The sequence below is a fragment of the Vulpes lagopus genome, chromosome 2 (genome assembly GCF_018345385.1).
Source record: "Vulpes lagopus strain Blue_001 chromosome 2, ASM1834538v1, whole genome shotgun sequence".
Taxonomy (NCBI): Eukaryota; Metazoa; Chordata; class Mammalia; order Carnivora; family Canidae; genus Vulpes; species Vulpes lagopus.
The window spans coordinates 164,471,953-164,495,461 of NC_054825.1; the positions used below are offsets into that span (position 1 = coordinate 164,471,953).

General features: G+C 47.9%; 1 protein-coding gene across 11 annotated transcripts in view; it reads left to right on the forward strand.

Annotated features, from left to right (window-relative positions):
* Positions 1–835: 835 nt before the first annotated feature.
* Positions 836–23,509, forward strand: part of ODAD1 (outer dynein arm docking complex subunit 1) — a 29,907-nt gene continuing 7,233 nt past the window's right edge. For 2 of the 11 annotated variants that reach the window (XM_041736386.1, XM_041736412.1), the window contains exons 1-6: positions 3,896–4,017; positions 4,385–4,477; positions 5,967–6,066; positions 6,216–6,405; positions 20,040–20,162; positions 20,520–20,633. In XM_041736386.1, the coding sequence (XP_041592320.1) occupies positions 4,408–4,477; positions 5,967–6,066; positions 6,216–6,405; positions 20,040–20,162; positions 20,520–20,633 (597 nt within the window). In that variant the 5' untranslated portion in view covers positions 3,896–4,017; positions 4,385–4,407. Of the gene's footprint in view, positions 2,114–2,446; positions 2,461–3,895; positions 4,018–4,384; positions 4,478–5,966; positions 6,083–6,215; positions 6,406–11,950; positions 12,063–17,848; positions 17,898–20,039; positions 20,163–20,519; positions 20,634–23,509 lie in introns of those variants that run through there. The other 9 variants (XM_041736392.1, XM_041736406.1, XM_041736398.1 and 6 more) reach the window with 9 other exon arrangements.

Sequence of the window (23,509 nt, forward strand, 5' to 3'; positions counted from 1 at the left end):
GGTGAGGGTGGGTGGGTGGGAAGTTAATCCCAGTGCCACCATTTCCTGCCTGGGGGACCTCAACTGATTATTTCGACTCTCTGAGCCTCGTTTTTTCTGAATCTGTGACATGGATACAGTAATACTGATAATACTGACAATGTATTAATAGTGGTAGTCATAATTCAGATAATTGCTCTAAATGAATAAGGTAGTACCAGTACACTAACACAGCGACACTTTCATTCCTTCATCAAACATTTATTGAACATCTATTATGAACCAGGAGGTCATAATAAAGAACACAGATGTGATGCCTGCTGTTATCATGGGGCTTACCTTCCCAGTAGGGGCAGGCAGACCATAAAGAGAAAATCTATTGATGAAGACGATAAATTTCTCGACAGTGCTAAGTGCTTTGCGGGAAATAAGACAGAGGTGATAATGACCCTGTAGGAGGAACCTACTTTAAAACAAGGTGATCAGACAAGGTTTCCTGGGAAGGTGACATCTGAGCTAAGATCGGAGGACAGGACTCATTTCAATGCTGGGAGGAAGAGGAAATGCAAGGCTCCCAAGAACAAGCTCAGGTTGTTTGGGGAGGAGACAGAGGGACCACTGTGGCTGGAATAGAGGGAGTTGGAGGGAGTGGTAGTAAGGGGAATCAAAGAGGGCCCTTGAAGACTAGGGGAGGAATTTGGATTTTATTCTGAGGGCAGTGAGAAGCCGGTGGAGGGTTTTATTTTATTTTATTTTAACAAAGAAACTATTTTTTTAAATTAATTTATTTATGATAGTCATACAGAGAGAGAGAAAGGCAGAGACACAGGCAGAGGGAGAAGCAGGCTCCATGCACCAGGAGCCCGACGTGGGATTCGATCCCAGGTCTCCAGGATCGCGCCCTGGGCCAAAGGCAGGCGCCAAACCGCTGCGCCACCCAGGGATCCCCAGGTGGAGGGTTTTAAACAGAAGTGCAGTACCAGGGACTTAGTGTTCACTATTATTATCGCTGATTGTTGAGTTATTGAATTAGAATGGGATGTGATTACTATATACCTGGGTCTCTTGGAAGGTTTGGGTGCTAGTAAAAAGTGAGGGACAGGGAACTAGGTGTCTGGGGTCCTGAAAGGGAATTGAGAGTTGGGAGACTTGAAATCCTAGGTTCTTGCGGGGAAAGGAAACTGGACCAGGGGATGTCTGGGTATCTTGATGGGGCCAGGGCTAGGGGACAGGAGAGTGGTTGGTCATCTCAACTCCCTGAAGGGGTTAGGGATGAACAGTTCAGGGACTCGGTGGGGTACTCGGGAAACCCAGAAAGTGGGCACCGGTACAGCTGTCTATAGAGGCACATGGGCTGGATTCAAATCCAAGCAGCTTGTACTCACTCATTAGCTGTGATTTTGGATAAGTTACTAATAACCCCTTTGCCCCAAGACTTAAGAGTTGGGAGAACAAAATGAGGGTTCCTGGGGACAAAGACTGGGAGTCTGAATCCAGAACCCCGGGGAAATTAGAAAGTCTGTCAGTGAGGGAAAAATCAGAGGCTGGAGGGTCACGTGCTCTCCATGGAGCGTAGGCGAAGGGGACGAAGGGGACGAGACCTGGCCCTGGAAGAATCGTGGAAAGCAGGGGCTAGGGAGGTGGAAACCAGGACTCTAAAATAAAGGACCCTTAGCGGAATCGGCGCCAGAGTTGGGTACCCCCGGAATGAAGAGGGGGCGGGAGCGGAGGTCCCTTAAGCTAGCACCCTGTGAAAGGGGGAAAATCAGCGAGACCGCGGGCGGTAACGGGGTCTCCCCCTCCTGGGCCTCCAAGGCTAAGAACTGAGCTGAGCGCCCGCGGGCCGCTTCCTCCCACAGGAAACCGCAGGCTTCAGGCACACCCAGCCTGCAGGGAGCGGCGCCCACTGCCCGCCCGCTCCGGGAGGCCCACGTGGGCAGCAACCTACGGCTCAGGAGGCGTGCCCGGCGGCGCGGCGCGAGGGGGTGTGGCCAGGCGGGGGCGGGGCGGGGCGCGCGGCCCCGCCCACTTCCGCCTCTCGGAGCGCGGCCCCAGCGGGCCAGAGGCTTTTGGCGGCTTCGCGGGAGACCGTTGGCCGCGCATGCGTAGTGAGTCACTGCAGGGACCGGAGTTGGTGAGCGTTCCTCCCCGTCACAGCTCCCGGCATCGGCACTGTCTTCCTAACGAATCTTCAAAATAATGTGGTCTTAGTTTAAGACACACATCCCTCGGGCCTCGTCCCAAAGGACCGCGGCCTAGCTCCAAAGCTTTCCAGACGCTTCTCTCCTAGCCCTGGCTCCAAAAGACCTCTCAGCTCCTGCCTCTCCCTCCCGAAAGCACGCAGCCCAGCCCTCCCAGCCCCTGGCTCCCCGGAAGCGCCCTTCCGCCACGCCCCTCGCAGGGCCCCTCCCTCCCTCGGCCGCCCCCCATAGCCCCGCCCCTGACGGCCTCCGGCGCCGGGCCCCGGGCCAGTCCCCGCAGGTACCCGTGCCCCTCCCACCCGTTCCAGGCTTCGCGGGCCCCGCCAGCCCCGCCCTTTACGGGGCTCCGGGTCGGCTCCCGCGCTGAAGCCCCGCCCTCAAGGCCCACCCAGCCTTCTCCAGGCCTCCCCTGCCCCGCCCCTCGCGAGGCTCCCAGCCCCGCCCCGCAGCCGGCCTGTTCTCCGCTCCCGGGGTCTTCTCAGGTCTTCTGGCTGCCTCGGCCCGTCCTCCCAGCCTCGCCTCCCACGGCCCCTCCTCCCGGCGGCCCCTCTCCTCGGCCTCTCCTCCCCTCCCGCCGTCCCTCCTGCCCAGCCGCCCCTCCCACGGCCCCTCCTCCCCAGCGGCCCCTCCTCCCCAGCGGCCCCTCCTCCCCAGCGACCCCTCCTCCCCAGCGAACCCCTCCTCCCCAGTGGCCCACTCCTCCCCAGCGACCCCTCCGCCCCAGTGGCCTCCTCCTCCCCAGCGGCCCCTCCTCCCCAGCGACTCACCTCCTCCCCAGTGGCCCCTTCCTCTCCCAGCGACCCCCTCCTCCCCAGCGACCCCTCTTTCCAGCCTCTCCTCCACTCGTCCCTCCTCCCACAGCGACCCCTTCTTCCAGCCTCTCTCCTCACCGGTCCCTCTCCCCAGTGGCCCCTCCCCCAGCGGCCCCCTCCTCCCAGCGACCTCCCTCCCAGGGTCCCTCCTCCCCAGTGGCCCCTCCTCCCCAGCGGCCCCTCCTCCCCAGCGACCCCTCCTCCCCAGTGGCCCCTCCTCCCCAGCGACCCCTCCTCCCCAGCGACCCCTCCTTTCCAGCCTCTCCTCCCACGGTCCCTCCTCCCCAGTGGCCCCTCCTCCCCAGAGGCCCCTCCTCCCCAGCGGCCCCTCCTCCCCAGCGACTCCTCCCCAGCCCCCCTCCCACGGCCCCTCCTCCCCAGCGGCCCCTCCTCCCCAGCCCCGCCTCCCACGGCCCCTCCTCCCTAGCGACCCCTCCTCCCCAGTGGCTCCTCCTCCCCAGCGGCCTCCCCTCCCCTCCCACGGCCCCTCCTCCCCAGCGACCCCTCCTTTCCAGCCTCTCCTCCCACGGTCCCTCCTCCCCAGTGGCCCCTCCTCCCCAGCGGCCCCTCCTCCCCAGCGACCCCTCCTCCCCAGTGGCCCCTCCTCCCCAGCGACCCCTCCTCCCCAGCGACCCCTCCTTTCCAGCCTCTCCTCCCACGGTCCCTCCTCCCCAGTGGCCCCTCCTCCCCAGAGGCCCCTCCTCCCCAGCGGCCCCTCCTCCCCAGCGACTCCTCCCCAGCCCCCCTCCCACGGCCCCTCCTCCCCAGCGGCCCCTCCTCCCCAGCCCCGCCTCCCACGGCCCCTCCTCCCTAGCGACCCCTCCTCCCCAGTGGCTCCTCCTCCCCAGCGGCCTCCCCTCCCCTCCCACGGCCCCTCCTCCCCAGCCTCACCTCCCACGGGCCTCCTCAAGGCTTCAGCCCCACCCAGACCGCTGTCCTCAGGCCTCATTGGCCCTTCATCTCCCCAGTAACCAGGCCACAACAGTGAGCTTGGAGGATCGAGGACAGGTCAGGCACTCCAGCAGGTAGGGACCGGGCCGCGCTCCCCACAGCCGGCCAGGCTTTCCCCCTCCTCCGTGTCTCCTTCCCCAAACCACCACGCCGCCGCAGAGATACCGAGAGCCTAGGGGTCCTGTCCCCCACCCTCCACCCCCTGCCAGAGTCAGAGTCAAAACCCAACACAGAAAATATGAGAGGTGGGAGGCTGGGAGGGGTGTGGGGAGAGACCCGAGAGGCTCCCCCTCCAACCCATTGGAGGATTGGGACTCCAGGAGAGGCCAGAGGTGGTTCTGGGGTCACCTTCCAACTCCTAGCCCCTCGCGGTTCGCCCCCACCCACCTTCCGGCCCTCTCCTGCTTGCCGTCTACGTGGGTTCTGTATCACCCCCTACAGGAGTCCCACCCTCTTTGGACAAGATGCCTTTGGAACACTCTGCAGGAAGTGCCCGCTCGGAGGATGGAAGTGATGCCTTCTTGGACGGAATGGGTAATTTGCTTTTTTTTCACTCATTCTTTTCCTCGGTTTTCCCAAGTGTCCAGGTATTGTGGTGCAGGACGCTGAAGACAGGGAGGCCTTCCAAAGGAGAGCCCTCTAGGGAGAACGCACAAGAAGGGGAATGGAGATAGAGCAGAGCAGTGGGATAGGCCAAGCCTGGGCAGTGGGGCGGTCCAGGAAGACTTCCTTATTTTTATTTTTATTTTTATTTTTATTTTTATTTTTTTAAAAGATTTTATTTATTTATTCATGAGAGACACAGAGAGAGAGAGGCAGAGACACACACACACACACAGAGGCAGAGACACAGGCAGAGGGAGAAGCAGGCTCCATGCAGGGAGCCTGATGTGGGACTCCATCCCAGGACTCCAGGACCATGCCCTGGGCCGAAGGCAGACACTAAACCGCTGAGCCATCCAGGGATCCCCCCAGGAAGACTTCTTGAAGGAGAAGATGTTTGAGTGGGGCTTGGAACTCCTCCCAGGAATTCCCAGTGGGAGCCGGAAGGGGAGAGTGTTTTGGCAGAGAAAACAGCATGTGCCTGGAACAGGGTTTCTCATCCTCCACACTATTGACACTTGGGGTTAGATCATTCTTAGTCATGGGGGCTGTCCTGGGCATTGTGGATGCTCCGCAGCATCCCTGACCTCCATCCATTACATGCCACGAGCACCTTCCCTTGCCCTGTCCCCACATGGTGACAATCATAAATGTCTCCAGACATTGCCAGCTGTCTACGTGGGCCAGAATCGCTGGTTGAAAAGGTGGGAGGTGGTGTGCTGGTGGACCAGACTCCAGAGGTGGGTAGGGTCAGATCATATGGGGCCTTGAACAGCAGGCTGAGAAACTGGGACATTGTCCTGGGGGCCCTGGAGCTCCAAGGGGAGGCCTGTGAGCCGGGGAGGGGCAGGGTCAGCTCTGGGTATAGAAAGACACTCTGGGGCTGTGAAGGGAGGCCAAGAGGTTGGGGAGAAGGCTGAGATGATGTTCCGGGCAGGACAGATTGAAGCCCGAACCTAGGGGGTGGACAGAGAGTGAGAAGGCAGGAGGATGGTACCGAGGACTGTTGGGTGATGGGGGCTGAAGGGGAGGGAGGAAGCAAGAATGCTGTTGCCAGCCCCAGCCAGGTCTGGGCACCTATCCTCAGCTTTCCCAAGTTCCAGGTCCTATGTGGCGGGGTCCCTGAGGACCGCGAGGTCTTCCAGGAGCGCCCTCTAGTGGGGAAGCCGGTGTGTACCCAATCCTGGTGTAGGAGTAGGTTTAGGGGAAAAAAATCCTGGGGCCCAGGAATCCCAAGGGGTGAGGAAGTATGAGGGACACAGGAGCTGAAATGCAGTGGTAGAGGGGTGTTGGGGACTGGGTCTGCGCTTCAGCTGCCGTTTGTGGGACACTGAGGGAACCAGAATTCCTAGGTCCTGGAGAGGCAGGGGCTGGGGCCTACTGGATTCCTAATGAGCCCCTTGGCTTGTCCTGCCCTCAGTGGATTGGGAGCTGAGCAGACTACAGCGGCAATGCAAAGTGATGGAGGCTGAGAGGCGGGCATACAGCAAGGAGGTCCACCAGCGCATCAACAAGCAACTGTGAGCCCAGTGCCTGGTACCAGAGCTGGGGAGGGGGCTCTTACAAGGGTTGGGGGTCCGAGGCAGGGATGGCCAGCCCTGTGTCTGGCCTTTAGTGATTATGAGTTTTGCCCCTTGCTGGCTTGCTCTCCCCACCCCTGCCTGGGCAGTGAGGAGATCCAGCGCCTGGAGCGAGTGCGGGATAAACTTCAGGTGCAGATCAGAGTCGCCCAGAGCCAGGCTAAGCGGCTGCAAGATAGTGAGAGGCTGGAGAACATGAGCCATCTGCTGAAGTGCCGGGTCCAAGTGCAGGCCGAGGTCAAGGAGCTACAGGAGCAGACCAGAGCCCTGGACAAGCAGGTGGGTTCTGAGACCAGACTCTGTAGATCCCCCTTAAGGGGCGAGTATTGGGACTGCTTTGAGCCTTAGCTTCCTCATCTGAAAAATAGGCTTATTGAAAGCATCCACCTAGGAGAGTCATGTTCGGGCTCTAGGAGGAATGCAGGTGTTTCTTGCTTAGCACAATTCCACACATCCTAAAAGGGGGTGGTGTTGTTAAAGGGGAAAGAGGCACCTCCTGGAGTCAGCCAAACTGGCATTAGAATCCTGGCCCTGCTGCATCAGAGCTGTGGGACCGTGGGCAAGTCTTTACCTCTCTGGGCCCTCATTTCCTCAACTGCAGAAAGCGGAGTTGGTAAGGCAGCAGAGCCTACATAGATTTTCAGTTTGACCTACCTCAAGATCTTGGCCTTGGAAACAATATAAATTTTGTAGGTCAGTGTTCGCTCAGGTTTTTGTGATCATGATCTCTGGAGGCAGTTTGTACACATGTGGATGTAAACATGCATAGACAGCTGAGAGAAGTTTCACCAGGTAATCCTTATTCTGTTCTGGGTGAAATTCATCCTGCTGTTTCCTGTTCTTGTCTTAGTTAAAAAAAAAAAATTGCTTGCCTGGACCAAATGATTTCTCGCACACTATTGGATCACAAAGAGGGCTTTGAAGGTTACTTATCTTGGTGGCCTGTGTTACTTTCCTATTTTCGCTGTAACAAATGACCACAAACTTGGTGGCTTAAAATGTAATACAAATTAGAAGCTCCTGGGTGGCCCAGGTCATGATCTCCGAGTTATGAGATCAAAGAAACTGAGGTCTGCATCAGGCTCTGTGTTCAGCACAGAGTCCTCTTGAGATACTTTCCCTCTCTCTTTGCCCCTTCCCCTGCATGTGCACACTCTCGTTCTCAAATAAATAAATAACATCTTAAAATTAATTATTTTGTAGTGGTAGAGGACAGAAGTCCAAAATGAGTTTTACTGGGGTAAATTGAAGTCAGAGTGTCAGCAAGGCTTCATTCTTTCTGAAGGCTTCAGAGGAGACTCTGTTTTCTGGAGCTGTTCCAGCTTCTAGAAGCTGTCTGCATTCCTTGGTTTGTGGCTCCTTTCTTTGCGAGGCTAGCAGTGGCCAGCTGAGTCTTTCTTTTGTGCATCACTCTGACCTCTTGCCTCTCTGATTCTGACTCTCTTGTGCCTTTCTTTCACTTGTAAGGACCTTTGTGATTACACCCAGGTAATTCAGGATAATCTCCCCATCTCAAGATCCTTAAGTTTATCACATTTGCAAAGTCCTTTTTGGCCATTAGGGTCATTTATTCACAAGTTTCAGGGATTAGGATGTAGACATGTGGGCAAGGGGGCATTATTCTGTCTACCACAGAGTTTTGTGTATTTTTTTTTTTTAAGATTTATTTATTTTCTTTAGAGAGAGAGAGAGAGAGAGAGGCGGTGAGGAGAAGGCAGAGGGCGAAGGAGAGAGAAACTTAAGCAGATTCCATGTGCTAAGGGGGAAGCCTGATATGAAGCTTGATCTCATGACCCCGAGATCATGACCTGAATGGAAATCAAGAATCAGTCACTTAACCAACTGTGCCAACCAGGTGCCCCTACCATGTAGTTTTCACACATTTGACTTTCTTTTTTTAAAGATTTTATTTAGGGGATCCCTGGGTGGCTTAGCAGTTTAGAGCCTGCCTTTGGCTCAGGGAGTGATCCTGGAGTCCCGGGATTGAGTCCCACATCAGGCTCCCTGCATGAAGCCTGCTTCTCCCTCTGCCTGTGTCTCTGCCTCTCTCTCTCTGTGACTCTCGTGAATAAATAAATAAAATCTTTAGAAAAATAAAGATTTTATTTATTTATTCATGAGAGATACAGAGAGAGGCGGAGACATAGGCAGAGGGAGAAGCAGGCTCCCTTTGGGGAGCCTGACTCAGGACTCGATCCCAGGACCCTGGGATCACAACCTGAGCCAAAGGCAGATGCTCAACCACTGAGCCACCTAGACGCCTGTGACTTTCAATCAGTGTGTTTGTTCACCTCTCAGTAGCTCCCTGAGCTGCCTTTTGGAAGCTAAATTCTGCTTCACACATGCCAAACTTTTGGCTGTTTCACGGTAGTGCAGTGGCTTAGTGGGTGTTGTTGGCTGCTTGAATTGGTTTTCCTCCATCTTTCATGGAAACTCATCAGAGTCAGGCCCAAGCAGGATGATTTTATGATCTTGGCTCCATGGATTCTATTTTTTTAAAATTTTTATTTATTTATGATAGTCACACACACACAGAGAGAGAGAGAGAGGGGCAGAGACACAGGCAGAGGGAGAAGCAGGCTCCATGCAGGGAGCCCGACGTGGGGGCTCGATCCCGGGTCTCCAGGATCACACCCCAGGCCAAAGGCAGATGCTAAACCGCTGCGCCATCCAGGGATCCCTGCTCCATGGATTCTTTTGCCCTAACAGTCTTGATTATGGAAAACTGTAGATCAGGTTGGGGGATAGGGTCTCTAGAGTAGAGCTCTGTGAAATTCCCTGTAAGGTCAAGATAAGCTATAGTTATCTGGTGACATTCATTCATCAAACACATATTTATGGGAGTGCCTAGTAAGTGCCAGGCCCTGGTATTCGAGGACACAGCAGTGAACCAAACAGACAAGGACCCTGCTCTAATGTATTTTACATTCTACTGGAGAGACAGATAATAAGCCAAATAAAAGCTGAAGAAACAATTTATTGAGCTTAAATCACCTAGCATCCACCACAGAGAGACAAAAAGATAGAAATAGGGGGAGGGAGGTTATGAGACATTGCAGATAGAGTGAAGTTAAGTATATGTTTGATGAGAATTTCAGAAGATGGGGTGCACGGCTGGCTCAGTGGGAGTGTGTGACTTGATCTCGGGTTGTGGGTTTGAGCCCCGTGCTGGATGTAGAGGTTGTTTAAAAAAATAAAATCTTAAAAAAAAAAAAAAAAGAGTTTCAGAAGAACAGAAAGAGAATGGGACAGAGATAATGTGTAATAAGATAATATCTGGGCAGCCCGGGTGGCTCAGTGGTTTAGGGCTGCCTTCAGCTCAGGGCCTGATCCTGGAGACCCGGGATCGAGTCCCACGTCAGGCCTCCTGCATGGGGCCTGCTTTTTCCTCTGCCTGTGTCTCTGCCTCTCTCTCTCTCTCTCTCTCTCTCTCTGTGTGTGTGTCTCTCATGAATAAATAAATTAAAAAAAAATCTGAGAATTTTCCAGAACCGATAAAAGGACAAATCCACAGAGTCAAGGATGCCTTAGAGTCTAAAACAGGATGGAAAAAAAAATTATATAGAACACAGGGAAGTTTTAGAATATAAAAGTAGCCAAAAAATAAGATTACTTTCAGAGGAACTACAATTAAACTGACAACTGATTTTTTAAAAAGAGATACTGGAAGTCAGAAAACAAATTATAACTTCACTGTTCTAAGAGGGAAATCTGTCAACTTAGAACCTTATACTCAACAAGGGGCACCTGAGTGGCTCACTTGGTTAAGAGTCTGCTTTCAGCTCAGGTCATGATTCAGGGTCCTGGGATTGAGGCCTGTGTCAGGCTCCCTGTTCAGTGGGGAGTCTGCTCCTCCCTCTCCCTCTGCCTCTTCCTCCACTCATGCTTTCTCTCAAACGAATTAATAAAATCTTTAAAAATGAGAAAAGAGGGCAGCTCAGGTGGCTCAGCGGTTTAGCGCCACCTTCAGCCCAGGGTGTAATCCTGGGGTCCCAGGATCGAGTCCCACGTTGGGCTCCCTACATGGAGCCTGTTTCTCCCTCTGCCTGCATTTCTGCCTCTCTCTCTGTCTCTGTGTCTCTCATGAATAAATAAAATCTTTAAAAAAATGAGAAAAGAATCTTATGCCCAATAAAAATATCATCTAGGGGATCCGTGGGTGGCTCAGCAGTTTAGTGCCTGCCTTCGGCCCAGGGCGTGATCCTGGAGTCCTGGGATCGAGTCCCACATCAGGCTTCCTACATGGAGCCTGCTTCTCCCTCTGCCTGCATCTCTGCCTCTCTCTCTGTTTCTGTGTCTCTCATGAATAATAATAATAATAAATCATCTGAAAATGTGAAAGAATAGACATTTTCTGGCAAAGAAAATAAAGTAGACTTAGACATAGTTTTTCTCAAATTATATGTGTTAATGGACCAGCTTTTAAAACTTCCCATCTATTACCGACTCCTTAATTTTATAAGGCTTGTGCCTTCTGTGGCTTGATACATGCACTTAACAGCACCCCAAAACACCATTTCTGATGCTTGCTTAAATGCTCACTCTCATTTTCTGAGCCTACCATATGAGAGACTGATGACAGTCCTTTGACTTGGACCCATTTATAGCACTGGTCTATGTAAAAATAAAAATAGGGTGGCTCAGTGGTTGAGTGTCTGCCTCCGGCTCAGGGTGTGATCCTGGGATCTGGGATTGAGTCTTGCATTGGGCTCCCTGCAGGGAGCCTGCTTCTCCCTCTGCCTGTGTCTCTGCCTCTCTCTCTCTGTCACTCATGAATAAATAAATAAATCTTAAAAAAAAGAAAAAAATATTTGATAAAATTCAGTATCCTTTTATGCAAAAAACTATTGGAAAGCCAGGGACAAAAGAGATTTCCTGAATTTGGTAAAGGATAACTATAAAACATCTACAGAAAATATATTTGAGGGCAGCCCCGGTGGCGCAGCGGTTTGGCGCTGCCTGCAGCCTGGGGTGTGATCCTGGAGATCTGGGATCGAGTCCCACATCGGGCTCCTTGCATGGAGCCTGCTTCTCCCTCTGCCTGTATCTCTGCCTCTCTGCCTCTCTCTCTCTCTCATGAATAAATAAATAAAATCTTTAAAAAAAAAAGAAAATATATTTGATAGCAAACCATGAAAAAGATTTTCTTTGAGATCAGTAACAATATAAAGATGTCAGCACCACTTCTATTTAACATTGTGCTGGAGGTCATATCCAGTGCAGTATGGCCAGGAAAAGTAAAAAAACAATGTAAACATTGGAGAGGAAGAAATGAAATTGTCATTGTTTGTAGATGATATATTTGTGTACATAGAAGATCCAGAAGAATATAACACCAACTTACTGTAATTAAAAAGGTATTTTAACAATGTGGCTAGATACAGAATTAATATGCAAAGTTAATGATATTGCCCTGTATTAGGGATAACTATTATAAAATAAAAGAAGAAAATACACATTTATAATAGCCAAAAGAAGTACCTAAGAAGAAATCTAACAAAAGTGTGCAAGACCTCTATGGAGTAAGTTATAGTATTTTACTGAGGGATAGTAAAGAAGAGCTTAATAAATGTAGAGATCTATCCATGGATTCGAAGAGTTAGTGTCATAAAATGTCAGATCTCCAAATTGATTTATAGATACAATATAATCCCAACCAAAGTACTGAAAGTTTTTTTTTTTTAATGGATGGAATTGACAAGCAGATTCTGCTTATATGGAAGTGCAATGGACAAGATGACTTTGACTTAAAAGAAGAACAATGTGAAAGGATTTGCTTTATCCTTTATCAAGATTTATTATAAAATTCTTGTAATTGATGCAGGGCTAATCAAATGGATCAAAGGGACAGAAGAGAGAGCCCTGAAAGAGACCAGTGCACATGTGGACACTTGATGTATGACTTCAAGAAATGGAAAAAGAGGACTCTAATAATGGTGCTGTGAAAATTGGATATTCATACTGTAAGATGAAACCAGACCCTTATCTCACTTTGTACCCCCATAACTAATTCCAGTTGGATCAGAGATCTAAATGCTTGAAGGTGGGGAAGAATTTTTTAAATAAGTTATAGAAATCTCTACTGCTAAAGGAAAAGATTGTTACTTTCCATGACTTTAAGGTTAATAACCTCTGTTAAACAAAGAGTGTGCAAAGTCACAGAATGGAAAGTAATTTGCAATACAAGTAGATGACAAAGGACTAGTATCAAGGACATACAAGGGGATGCCTAGGTGGCTCAGTGGTTGAGCGTCTTCCTTCAGCCCAGGACATGATCCCAGAGTTCTGGGATCAAGTCCTGCATCAGGCAGGGCTCCCTGCAAGGAGCCTGCTTCTCCCTCTGCCTATGTCTCTGCCTTCTCTCTGTGTCTTTCATGAATAAATAAATAAAATCTTAAAAAAAAAAAGGGCATACAAGGAATGCCTACAAATTATTGAAGAGTCAGCCCAGTTTAAAAAAAATAGTCAAAGGATGTGAGCTGACATCACAAAATAAGACGTGTCCAATAAATGTAGAAATTACTCATCACTCATTAGTAATCAGAGAGAGGCAAATGAAAATCACAACGTGATTCCATTAAACACCAAATTTTCAAAAATTAGTGTCCCTAAATACCAAGTGTTGGGGAGAGAAGGAGCAAACGGGAACTCCTAACAACTGTTGTTGAGGGTATAAATTCTCACATGTATTTTAAAAAGTTTTATCCCCATTATCTATTACATTTAAAGATAGACATTCCCTGTAATTTGGGGTCACATTCACTTGGCATGGTCATCAGAAGCAGTCTTCGGTTCCACCTGACAGTCATGCTCACAGGCTACATAACTCAGAACCAGGTTCACTTTGTAGGATGATAGGTGGCAGGAAACAATTGCATTTGGGCACGACAGCATCAAACACACCTTCCTTGAGCATCCAGGGACTGCTTCTCAGCACTTCCAGTTGGGAGATGCCATGTGAGCCGGTGGGTGTTGCTCACTGACATAGGGAGGCTTCATATACAAGAGGAGCCACTTCTGCAACAGCTCCTGAGAATAGGGTCTAAGTCTAAGCCCCCATTAGGAGCATAGTCAATGATAAGAAATACCCCACAGGGGCTCCTGATGGCTCAGTCAGTTGAGCATCTTGCTGTTGATCTCAGGGTTATGAGTTCAAGCCCCTCATTAGACATGGGGCCTACTTAAAAAAAAAAAAAAAAACCAACCCACAGAGAAACCAGGTTTCTGTTTAGATCCAGTCACATAGGCCCTTGAGATCTATAAGCCTACTCACAGTCCTTCCATTCCAATGTAGTTCACCAATCAGGGGTCATTTTTATAATAAACATTGTTGCCTGGGAACGGAGCTGGCATTCCATATTTACCTTAACCCAGTATGTTTCCATGGAAACCATGTTAGAAGAAAGTAAGCCAAAGTCACCTTCTAATAGGAAACAGGTTTAGATCTATTGTTAACTCTTCCTCCGACCGAGCAAGTACACTTCTGAGCATATGCCCTGGAACCAGGATTCATGTAAAAGAATGTTAAAAGAAGCATTATTCACATTAGCCAGCTGCAAACTGGAAGTAACCCAAATGTCCATCAGTATTTGAATGAATAAATAAATTGTGGTGTATTTGTATCAGGAAATAGTATACAGGGATGAAAAATGAATCACAATTACACACAGCCACAGGGGTGAATCACACACACATTTGAAGGAAGCAAGACATAAAACAAATAGGTAGCATGGTTTCATTAGCATAAAATTCAAAATCAGGCCAAATTAAACTTTTGCTTAGAGGTACATGCATGGGTGATAAAACTATAAAGAAAAGTAAAAAAAATGAATTTTACTTGAGGAAATATGGTAAACAGAATAATGGTCCCTCTCCAAGATACCACACTATAATCTCGGGTACCCATGAGTATGTTACTTTACATGGCAAAAGAGACCCTACAAATGTGATTAAGGATTTTGAAATGGAGAGGTTACCCTGGATTATCCAGGTGGGCCCAATGTCATCACAAGGGTCCTTGTTAGGGAGAGGTAGGAGTGTCAAAATCAGAGAAGATGATGTGATGTTGGAGAGGGAAGATGTGAAGAGAAACAGAGGTTGGAGTGGCCACGAGCTAAGGAATACATAAATCAAGGAATTCAGCTTCTAGAAATAGGAATTCATTCCATTAGAATTCTCCCCTGGAATGATTTCTCCCCTGGAGCTTCCAAAAGGAATGTAGCTGGCTGACACCTTGATTCATAACTTGGCAAAACTGATTTCAGACTTCTGACCTCCAAAACTGGAAGAAAATAAAGTTGTGTGTTTAGCCAGTAAATGTATGGTGCTTTGTTACAGCAGCAATAGGAACTGACAGGCAGGGTAGTGCTATGTCTATGGAGAGGAAGGTGGGAGTGATGAGACGGAGCATCTTCAGTGCTGCCAGCATTCTGGTTCTTGACCTAGTTGGTGGCTCAAGGATGTTCAGTTAAAAATACATAATAGGGGATCCCTGAGTGGCGCAGTGGTTTGGTGCCTGCCTCTGGCCCAGGGCGTGATCCTGGAGTCCTAGGATCGAGTCCCACGTCGGGCTCCTTGCATGGAGCCTGCTTTTTCTCCCTGTATCTCTGCCTCTCTCTCTGTCTCTCTGTGTCTCTTATAAATAAATGAATAAAATCTTAAAAAATACATAATAAAGGGGCAACTGGGCAACTGGGTGACTCGGTTGGGTGTTAGCTTTTAATTTTGGCTCAGGTCATGATCTCAGGGTCATGAAATTGAACCCTACATGGGGGCTCAGCAGGGAGTCTGCTTGAGATTGTCTCCCTCTGCCCCTGCCACCACTTGCACACACTCTCTCTCTCAAATAAATAATCTTTAAAAGATACATCATCTGTGCACTTTTCTGTGCACAGTGACTTTTTTTTTAAGAAAAAAAAAAGATGTTGGCTATCCTTGACCTAAATGTAAAATCTAAAATTATAAAGCTTCTCTTCTAGAAAGAAACAAAGAGAAAATCTTTGTGAGCTTGTGTTAGGCAAAAATTTCTTAGCTACACCATCAAAGCATGATCCATTTGATAAACTGAGCTCCATAAAATTTAAAAACTTCTCTTCAAAAGGTGTTGTTCAGAGAATAAGCCCCACAATAGAAGAAAATATTTGCAAAATGTATAGCTGATAAAGAACTTGTATCTAGGGGCACTTCAGTGGCTCAGTTAAGCGGCTATCTTCAGCTCAGGTCATGATCCCAGGGCCTTGGGATCAAGTCCCGCATCAGTGGGAGCCTGCTTCTCCCTCTCCTCACTCATGCTCTCTGTTGCTATCTCTGTCTCTCTCCCTCAAATAAATAAATAAGTAAAAATCTTAAAAAAAAAAGAACTTGTATCTAGAAAATATGAAGAACTTTCAGACTCAATAAGAAAACAAAGGATCCAATTAGGAAAAATCAGTGAAAGGCTTGAACAGACACTTCACCAGAAAATATGTAAGATGGCAACAAGCAAGTGAAAGATGCCCAACAGTGTTAGTCATTAAGGGAATGCAAATTAAAATCATGAGAAACTTCTACACACCCAGTAGAATGGCTAAAATTTAAAAGACGATACCAAATGTTGGTGAGGATATGAAAGAACTGGAATTCTCTTAGTCTGCTGGGAGGAATATAAATGGCACAACCGCTTGGGAAACCAGTTTGGCAGTTTCTAAAAAACTAAATGTACCCTACATTATACTTCCTAGGTATTTACCCCCCAAAAAGGAGGCATATGTTCATACAAAGAATTGTACATGAATCTTCATAACATCTTTGTAAAATTCAAAATGGAAACAACCCAATGCCCACCAAAAGGTGAATGGATAAACAAATTCCATACAATGGAAAGCTACTCACCAAGAAAAAGGAAAGGGCTCTTGATAAACCCAACAATGTGAATGAATCTTAAAATAATTTTCTGGTCTAGGTGAAAGAAGTCAGACCTCCCCCCACCCAAAAAAAAGAGTATATACTTTGTGATTCCACTGATTTATGTATTTGTGTATGTATGTATTTATATTTTTAAGTAATCTCTACAACCCAACATGGGTCTTGAACTTACAGCCTCAAGATCAAGTCACATGTCCTACTGACTGAGCCAGCCATTTGTAAAACTCCTTAGTTTATAAATGTGACTCCATTTATAAAACTCCTTAGTGACAGAAAATACATGGGTGACTGTGGGGGCTGGGGGTGGGTGGTAGGAGGCTGCATGAAGCAAGTGGCCAAAGGAATGAAAAAGGGACATGAGGAAACTTTTAGGGATGATTGATATATTTACTAATCCCATTGATGTCAAACTTACCAAACTGTACTTTAAATACATGGCTTTATTATATGTTATTTGTACCTTAGCAAAGCTGTCAAAAAAGTTTCCTACCTCACATCATCTAAAAACATAAGTTCTGGGACACCTGGGTGGCTCAGTGGTTGGGCATTTGCCTTTGGCTCAGGGCGTGATCCTGGGGTGCCAGGATCGAGTCCCACATCGGGTTCCCCTCAGGGAACCTGCTTCTCCCTCTGCCTATGTATCCCACCTCTCTCTCTCTCTTTCTGTGTCTCATGAATGAATGAATGAATGAATGAATGAATGAATAAATAAATAATATCTTAAAAAAAATAAAAACATAAGTTCTAGTTGTATTAGAGGCCCAAATGGGAAAAGCAAAATTTGAATACTTTTACAAACCGGAGGAGAGTGTTTTCTAACCTTGGGAAGAATTTCTTGAACAAGGGAGTCCTAAACTTTCCTTGTTCTTGGAACCCTTAATTTCTGAGAAATATTTTTAGCCCCAAAGTAACCTCTGACAGTCAGGGGTATGCCACGAAGGCTGGCGGTTAGGAAGGAAAAGCACCCCCAATTTATAGCATTGGCTGATTTTCATAACAAATGAAGGTATCCCCTGTTTTTTGAAATTGCGTATTATGCCACTTCACTTTTACAGAAGACCTGCTTTAGTACCCTATTTCACTAAGCAAGAGACATCTGAAGAGCATTTGCACTTTTACAAAATAAAAAAAACGGGAGGGGCAAAAAAAGAACATAGCCTTCAGCATTTGCTTTGCAGTGAGGTGTTAGAGGCAGCATGCACCCCGAACGGTGAGAGTGCTCCCCCACAAACTCCTTCCTGGGGACCATACTCAGCATGTCAGCATCATCCCGCTGCTAGAGCTTTGTGCTGTGAGCATCTGTGCTTTATCTTAGTTTATTTTGTGCATCCATCAGCAAGATGTGTCTTAAGGTATCAGAAAAGCCTGAGAAAGGTTATTTTTGGGGGTAGGGGAATGCTATATATTTTTTCCATATAAATTAGTGGTGATTTCTTCTTCACTTTATGCCAGTTTGGCATAAAAGGGTCTTATAGGAATGCTGTACTTTCAGATAATGGGGAAACCTGTACTCTCATCTTGGCTGAAACCTGTACTCTCATCTTGACCCTTGAAGGGTCTTATAGGAATGCTGTACTTTTAGATAATGGGGAAACCTGTACTCTCATCTTGGCTGTGGTGAACATATCCTAAAGTGACCTCCAGTGAGTCACAGCCCTGTGTTAATACCCACCCCATTAGTGGGGGCGGAACCTGTGACTTGCTTCTGGCCAAAAAAATACAGCACCCGTGAGGGGATGTCACACTCCCTTCTTTAGGTGTGCTATATAAGACTGGCCCTTAGTAGACTGAAGAGAGGTGCTCTCTGGCTGGCCTTGAAGATGCAAGCTGCCATGCCCTGGACAGGCCATCTGGCAGGAGACCACGTGGTGAGTCCCAGATGAGATCACAGCCCTGCAACTCTGCGAGACCCTGCAAAGAGGATTTAGCTGAACTGACCCACGGAAACTTCGAGATCATAGATGGGTGTTTTAAGCCACTAAGTTTGGGGTGATTTGTTATGCAGAAATAGAAAAACAAATACAGTGGTTAATTTCAAGCTACCAACAATTGAACTTATATAATTCCTGAAAATGGAACAATCAACTAGCTTTTAAGAGCTGTCTCAGGGTCCAGTCTTGTACTGCTAACAGTTCTACTTTAAATAAACCAGTGCTTTCGTCCTAGCAACCTAGAGGCCATTTTGGGGGAAAAAACACAAATAGAAAAAAAAAAACTGGATTTCATTTTCCAAAACCACAATTACTTACCTGGGGGATATTTGTGCCATTGGAGCTTGGAGTCAGATTGGACTCACCACTCTTAGTCATGCTGATTTCTGTGCAGTACTTGCTTTTCTTTCTTTCTTCCTTTTTAATTGAAATTTTTACTGGGATAATTGTAGATTCACATGCAATTGGAAGAAATAATCAGAGAAATTCCTTGTACTCTTTGGCCAGTTTCCCCCACTGGTAACATTTTTGGATATTTGGCTCTTTATCATAGCAACAGCTAAAAATGCAGTTTCACAAAGATGTGACTCATCAAAAGGAACACAGCGCTGTCTTGTGTTGAACCTGTGAACTGTCTTGAACGTGTAGCTCATGGGATGTCTGACCCATGTCCTGTGTGTCTCCCTCAAGACTTAAAATATCCCCATGGTGTTCCCTTTGAGTTCGCTGTGATGCTCTGGGGTGCCTGGGTGCGTGTGTTGGTTTTCTAGGGGATGCTGTAACAAAGTACCACAAACTTTGGGTGGCTTAAATGAAGGAATTTATTATCCCACTGTTTTGGAGGCTAGGAGTCCAACATGGAAGCAACCGTTGGCAGGGAGGCATTCTCCCTATGTGTGTGTCTGTGTTCAAATTTTCCATTTGCGTAAGGACACTGGTCTTATTGGATCAGGGCTCACCCTAATGACCTCATCTTAACTTGATTATCTCTGTAAAGACCCTGTCTCCAAATAAGGCCACATTCTGAAGTCGATTAATGCTTAAACATATAAATTTGCAGGAGGCAGGGGGCGGGGACACTATCCAACCCATAATGGCACACAAATTGAGAAATGCAGTCATTTAAAATTTTTTTTTAATTTATTTTATTTTAAAATATTTTATTCATTTATTCATGAGAGACACACAGAGAGAGGCAGAAACATAGGCAGAGGGAGAAGCAGGCTCCCTATTGAAAGCCTGATGCAGGACTTGATCCCAGGATCCTGGGATCATGACCTGAGCTAAAGGCAGATGCTCAATTACAGAGCCACCTAGGTGCCCCCTCCGCTTTTTCAAAGTTGGCTCCACACCAAGCGTAGAGCCCAACATGGGGCTCGAACTTAGGACCCTGAGATCAAGACTTGAGCTGAGATCAAGAGTCGGATGCTTAACCAATGAGCCACCCAGGCACCCCTGGGAAACGTAGTCTTAAGCAATTCATGTATTCATTTGATCTGCATGTTTTATTGAGAACTTACTCTGTGCTAGGCACACAAAGACAAAAATCTGCCCTTGTGGAGCTTCCAGTTTAATTGGAGAGTCAGCATTCCCCAAATAAGTAAAGACGAATACAGAAATGAAGACAGGTTGGAAGTGGTTTCATGCATAACCAGACCTAGGGCTTCTAATGGTCCCAGAGCTCATTCTCACCGTCGCTCAGTCTCTTGTCTCCACTTTGTCTACTGACCTCCCCCTCTCAGGACCCTCTGTGTGATGTGGATTATTACAGCCCAAGTCCTAGAGTCCCACCTATCCAGCTCATGTGTTTCTCCCAAAATACTGGGAAGGGATTTAGACTGGCTCAGCTTGGGTCAACATGTCTATCTCTAGGACAATGACTGTGATTGTCGGGGCCTGGGTCACGTGCTGGCAGCGTGGCTTGTTGTGTTTGGAAGCCAGAACCCCGTGGAAGGCTAAGCGTTGTTAGCAGAAGAAGGGTAGAGCAGATGGCTGCTACACTCAGCCACTCACCCTCTCTTGGTGCCTCAGTCTCTCACACACTCAGCCAACAAATAGGTATAATCCTCTTTCCTCCAGATCCAGGAGTGGGAGACCCGGATCTCTGCTCCTAGTAAGGATGTCAAGGCTTCCGGACTCATCCTGGATCAGAAGGTCAAGATTCAGCGAAGGATCAAAATCCTAGAAGACCAGTTGGACAGGGTGAGGGGTCAGCCTCTTGACTCTTTCCAGCCCTGATCTCTGGGGGTTGGAGGGGAAACTGAGCATGGGGTCAAGTTCCAGAAATGATGGGCCAGGGTCCTGGAGGGAGGCAGGCCTGAAACACTGGGCTCCCAGAGAAGGATCAGGAGACACAACCCTGGAGGGATTGGAGGGTCAACCCAAGGAAAGGAGACTGATGCTTGGGTTCTTAGGGCAGTTGGACAATGCTCTAAGGATCCCCAGATTGGGAACAGGTTCCACATGTGACAAGTGCCCTCTCCTTGGCTGAGCATGGAAGAGGGAGATAGGCCGGGTCTCAGACAGACTTTTGTACCTGCCCCCCCCCCCCCCCACCAGGTCACCTGTCGCTTTGACATCCAGCTGGTACGGAATGCGGCCCTGCGGGAGGAGCTGGATCTCCTGCGCATCGAGAGGAGCCGCTATCTGAATGTGGATCGCAAGCTGCAGAAGGTCAGTGGCCCTGAACCCTGGGACCCCTTGGCCCAGCCCAGGTAGAGGAAGGAGGAGGCAAGAGTTACCCCACCACCACCAACACTCTGACCTCAAATATGGAATCGGCCAGAGTCATAGGTTTACTTTGGTCCAGAGGGAATGGAGGCCACGAAAATGTTCCAGGTTGCCTCTAACAAAGAAAGCAGCCTCGTTTAGACTTGCAGAAGCCAGAGATGTCACTTTGAATATCATCAGCCAGGGCAGTCAGTGGATGAGCAAGCAAGACAGTTGACATTCTGTGGGTATCTCCAGAACCTTTGCTGTCTCTTGAGGACCCTTCCCTTTCTCCTCCACTTTCCCTGCCCTGAACGAATAGTACAAGGAACTCTGTCCTTCACCCAGACTGATAATCTGCCATATTTATATACACACACACACTCTAATTATTATTTTTTACTGAAAATAATTTATTATTATGATTGCTGAACTATTTGAGAGTGCACTGCAGACATTATGCCCCTAAGAACTTCAGGGTGTATGTCTTAAGAAAAGACCATTTTATTCTTATTCTTTTTTAAAAAAAGATTTTATTTATTTATTTGTTTGAGAGAGAGAGAGAGAGAGAGAGCGCGTGTGTGCAAGCAGGAGGAGGAGCAGAGGGAGAGGGAGAAGCAGATTCCTTGCTAAGCAGGGAGCCTGATGTGGAACTCCATCCCAGGACACTGGAATCATGACCTGAGCCGAAGGCACTCAACCACTGAGCCACCCAGGCGCCCCAATGTTATTACAATTCTGCATAGTCCCTGTTTACGGTTCTCTGATGGTCCTTTATAACTAATATGATTTTCCTGTTCCGGGCTCCAAGCCAGGGTTCCACACTGCTTTTGCTTGTCCAGGCTCCGTTTATCTGGAACCATCCCTTGGCCCTTCTTCGTCTTCATGACTTTGATATTTTGGAAGCCCGTCGTGTTGTACAAAGTCCCTCAATATGGTTTGTCTGATTGATCTTCGCGATGAGATTCGTGTTGCGCATTTTGGGAAGAGTATCACAGAAGGGATGTTGTATGCTTGGCGCACATTATGTAGGAGGCACATGATGGCAGTTGGTCCCATAACTAGTGATGTTGACTTTGGTCCCTTGGTCAGCCATGTTTCTGTAGGGCAATTTTCCCTTTGTGATGAATAAGTGGAGAGTCTTGAAGACCATGTAAATATCTTGTTCCCCAATACCTTTTTACTCGGTTGTTTTGGTGTCCATTAATGATCTTGCCCGAATGATTGTCACTAGCTGCCAAATGGTGATTTTTTTTTCTACCTCTATCATTTCTCCTATACTTGTAAGGGAGCATTTTAAGGAAGAGCTTTTCATTCTCCCCTGTGCATGTGTGTGTTATCAGTAAGCATTTGGATTTTTATTTCACTCTGCGGTGGTCATCATTCATGATGATGTTCAACTTGTCTCAGATTTGGCTAGTGGGAGCCCTTCAAGCTGGCTTCTGTGTGCTTTTGATGTGCCCCATGGTTGTTGGTTATTTTTTTTTAAGATTTATTTATTTATTTGAGAGAGAGAAAGAGAGAGGGCACATGCACACATGAGCAGGGGGATGAGGGAGGGGAAGAGAATATCCACGCAGACTCTCACTGAGCATGGAGCTGGATGCAGGGCTCAGTCCCACGATCCATGAGAGCAGGACCTGAGCTGAATCCAAGAATCAGACACTTAACCAACCGAGCCACCCAGACACCCCTTGTGGGTTCTTTTTGAACATTTCCTTACTTTCTGGCACAGGAAGATAGTCCAAGTTCTTCTGTTCTTGTTCTGCCCCTACCCAGGAATTAGTCCTTTCTCCAAGGAGTCCTGGTTCCCTCTGGTAGGAAGGAGGTTTTGAGAAATGAAGACACAGGTACTGCTAGCATCCTCTTTGCTACCAGGGCATCATTGCTTTGAGGCCCTCTCTCTGGAGACAATTAAGGAACACACACATATATTATGAAACCATGATTTCACATTGATTCCCCCTAATTCCAATCCAGCCTTACTGGGTAGGTTATTCCTGAACATTCCCCAATTTCATCTTTTCACTGCTCTTTTGTCCCACAGTAGGAAGCCTGGCTCTCAATAGCATTGGTATACTTACTCATTTGCTCAGTCCTACAGTGTACACGAAAGAGGTCTATAGTTGCTACCACTGTACCTCCACCTTCTGAATTTAAGAAGCAGAATTCTAGATATGAAGTGTGTTTTGCCCTCTGAGGGTATGGAGATCTAGCTATCCATCCAAAATTATTGTATTTACAAGGCACTTGAATTAATTCCTTTTTTCTTTTTTTGTCTGTGTGTGCTCTTGTCTTTTTTTTAATTTTTTAAATTTTTATTTATTTATGATAGTCACAGAGGGAGAGAGAGAGGCAGAGACACAGGCAGAGGGAGAAGCAGGCTCCATGCACCGGGAGCCTGACATGGGACTCGATCCCGGGTCTCCAGGATCGCGCCCTGGGCCAAAGGCAGGCACCAAACCACTGCACCACCCAGGGATCCCTGCTCTTGTCTTTTTGTTGCAAGTACAGTTAGGTTCATTTGCTTCTATTTTTAAAAAAGATTTTATTTTTTTCATGTGTGTGTGTGTGTGTGTGTGTGTGTGTGTGAGAGAGAGAGAGAGAGAGGGCACAAGTGGGGTGGAGCAGGGAAGAAGAAGCAATTGGGGAACCCGACGTGGGACTCAGTCCCAAGACCCCGGGATCATGACCTGAGCTGAAGGCAGATGCTTAACTGACTGAGCCACCCAGGTGCCCCTGAATATTTAACCCTTTAAGAGGGGTTTCCAAATGAAAACTACTCCAGAAGGTATCTCAGAGAAACACTATTTCCTCTCCATCTCTTCTACTTCATTCCG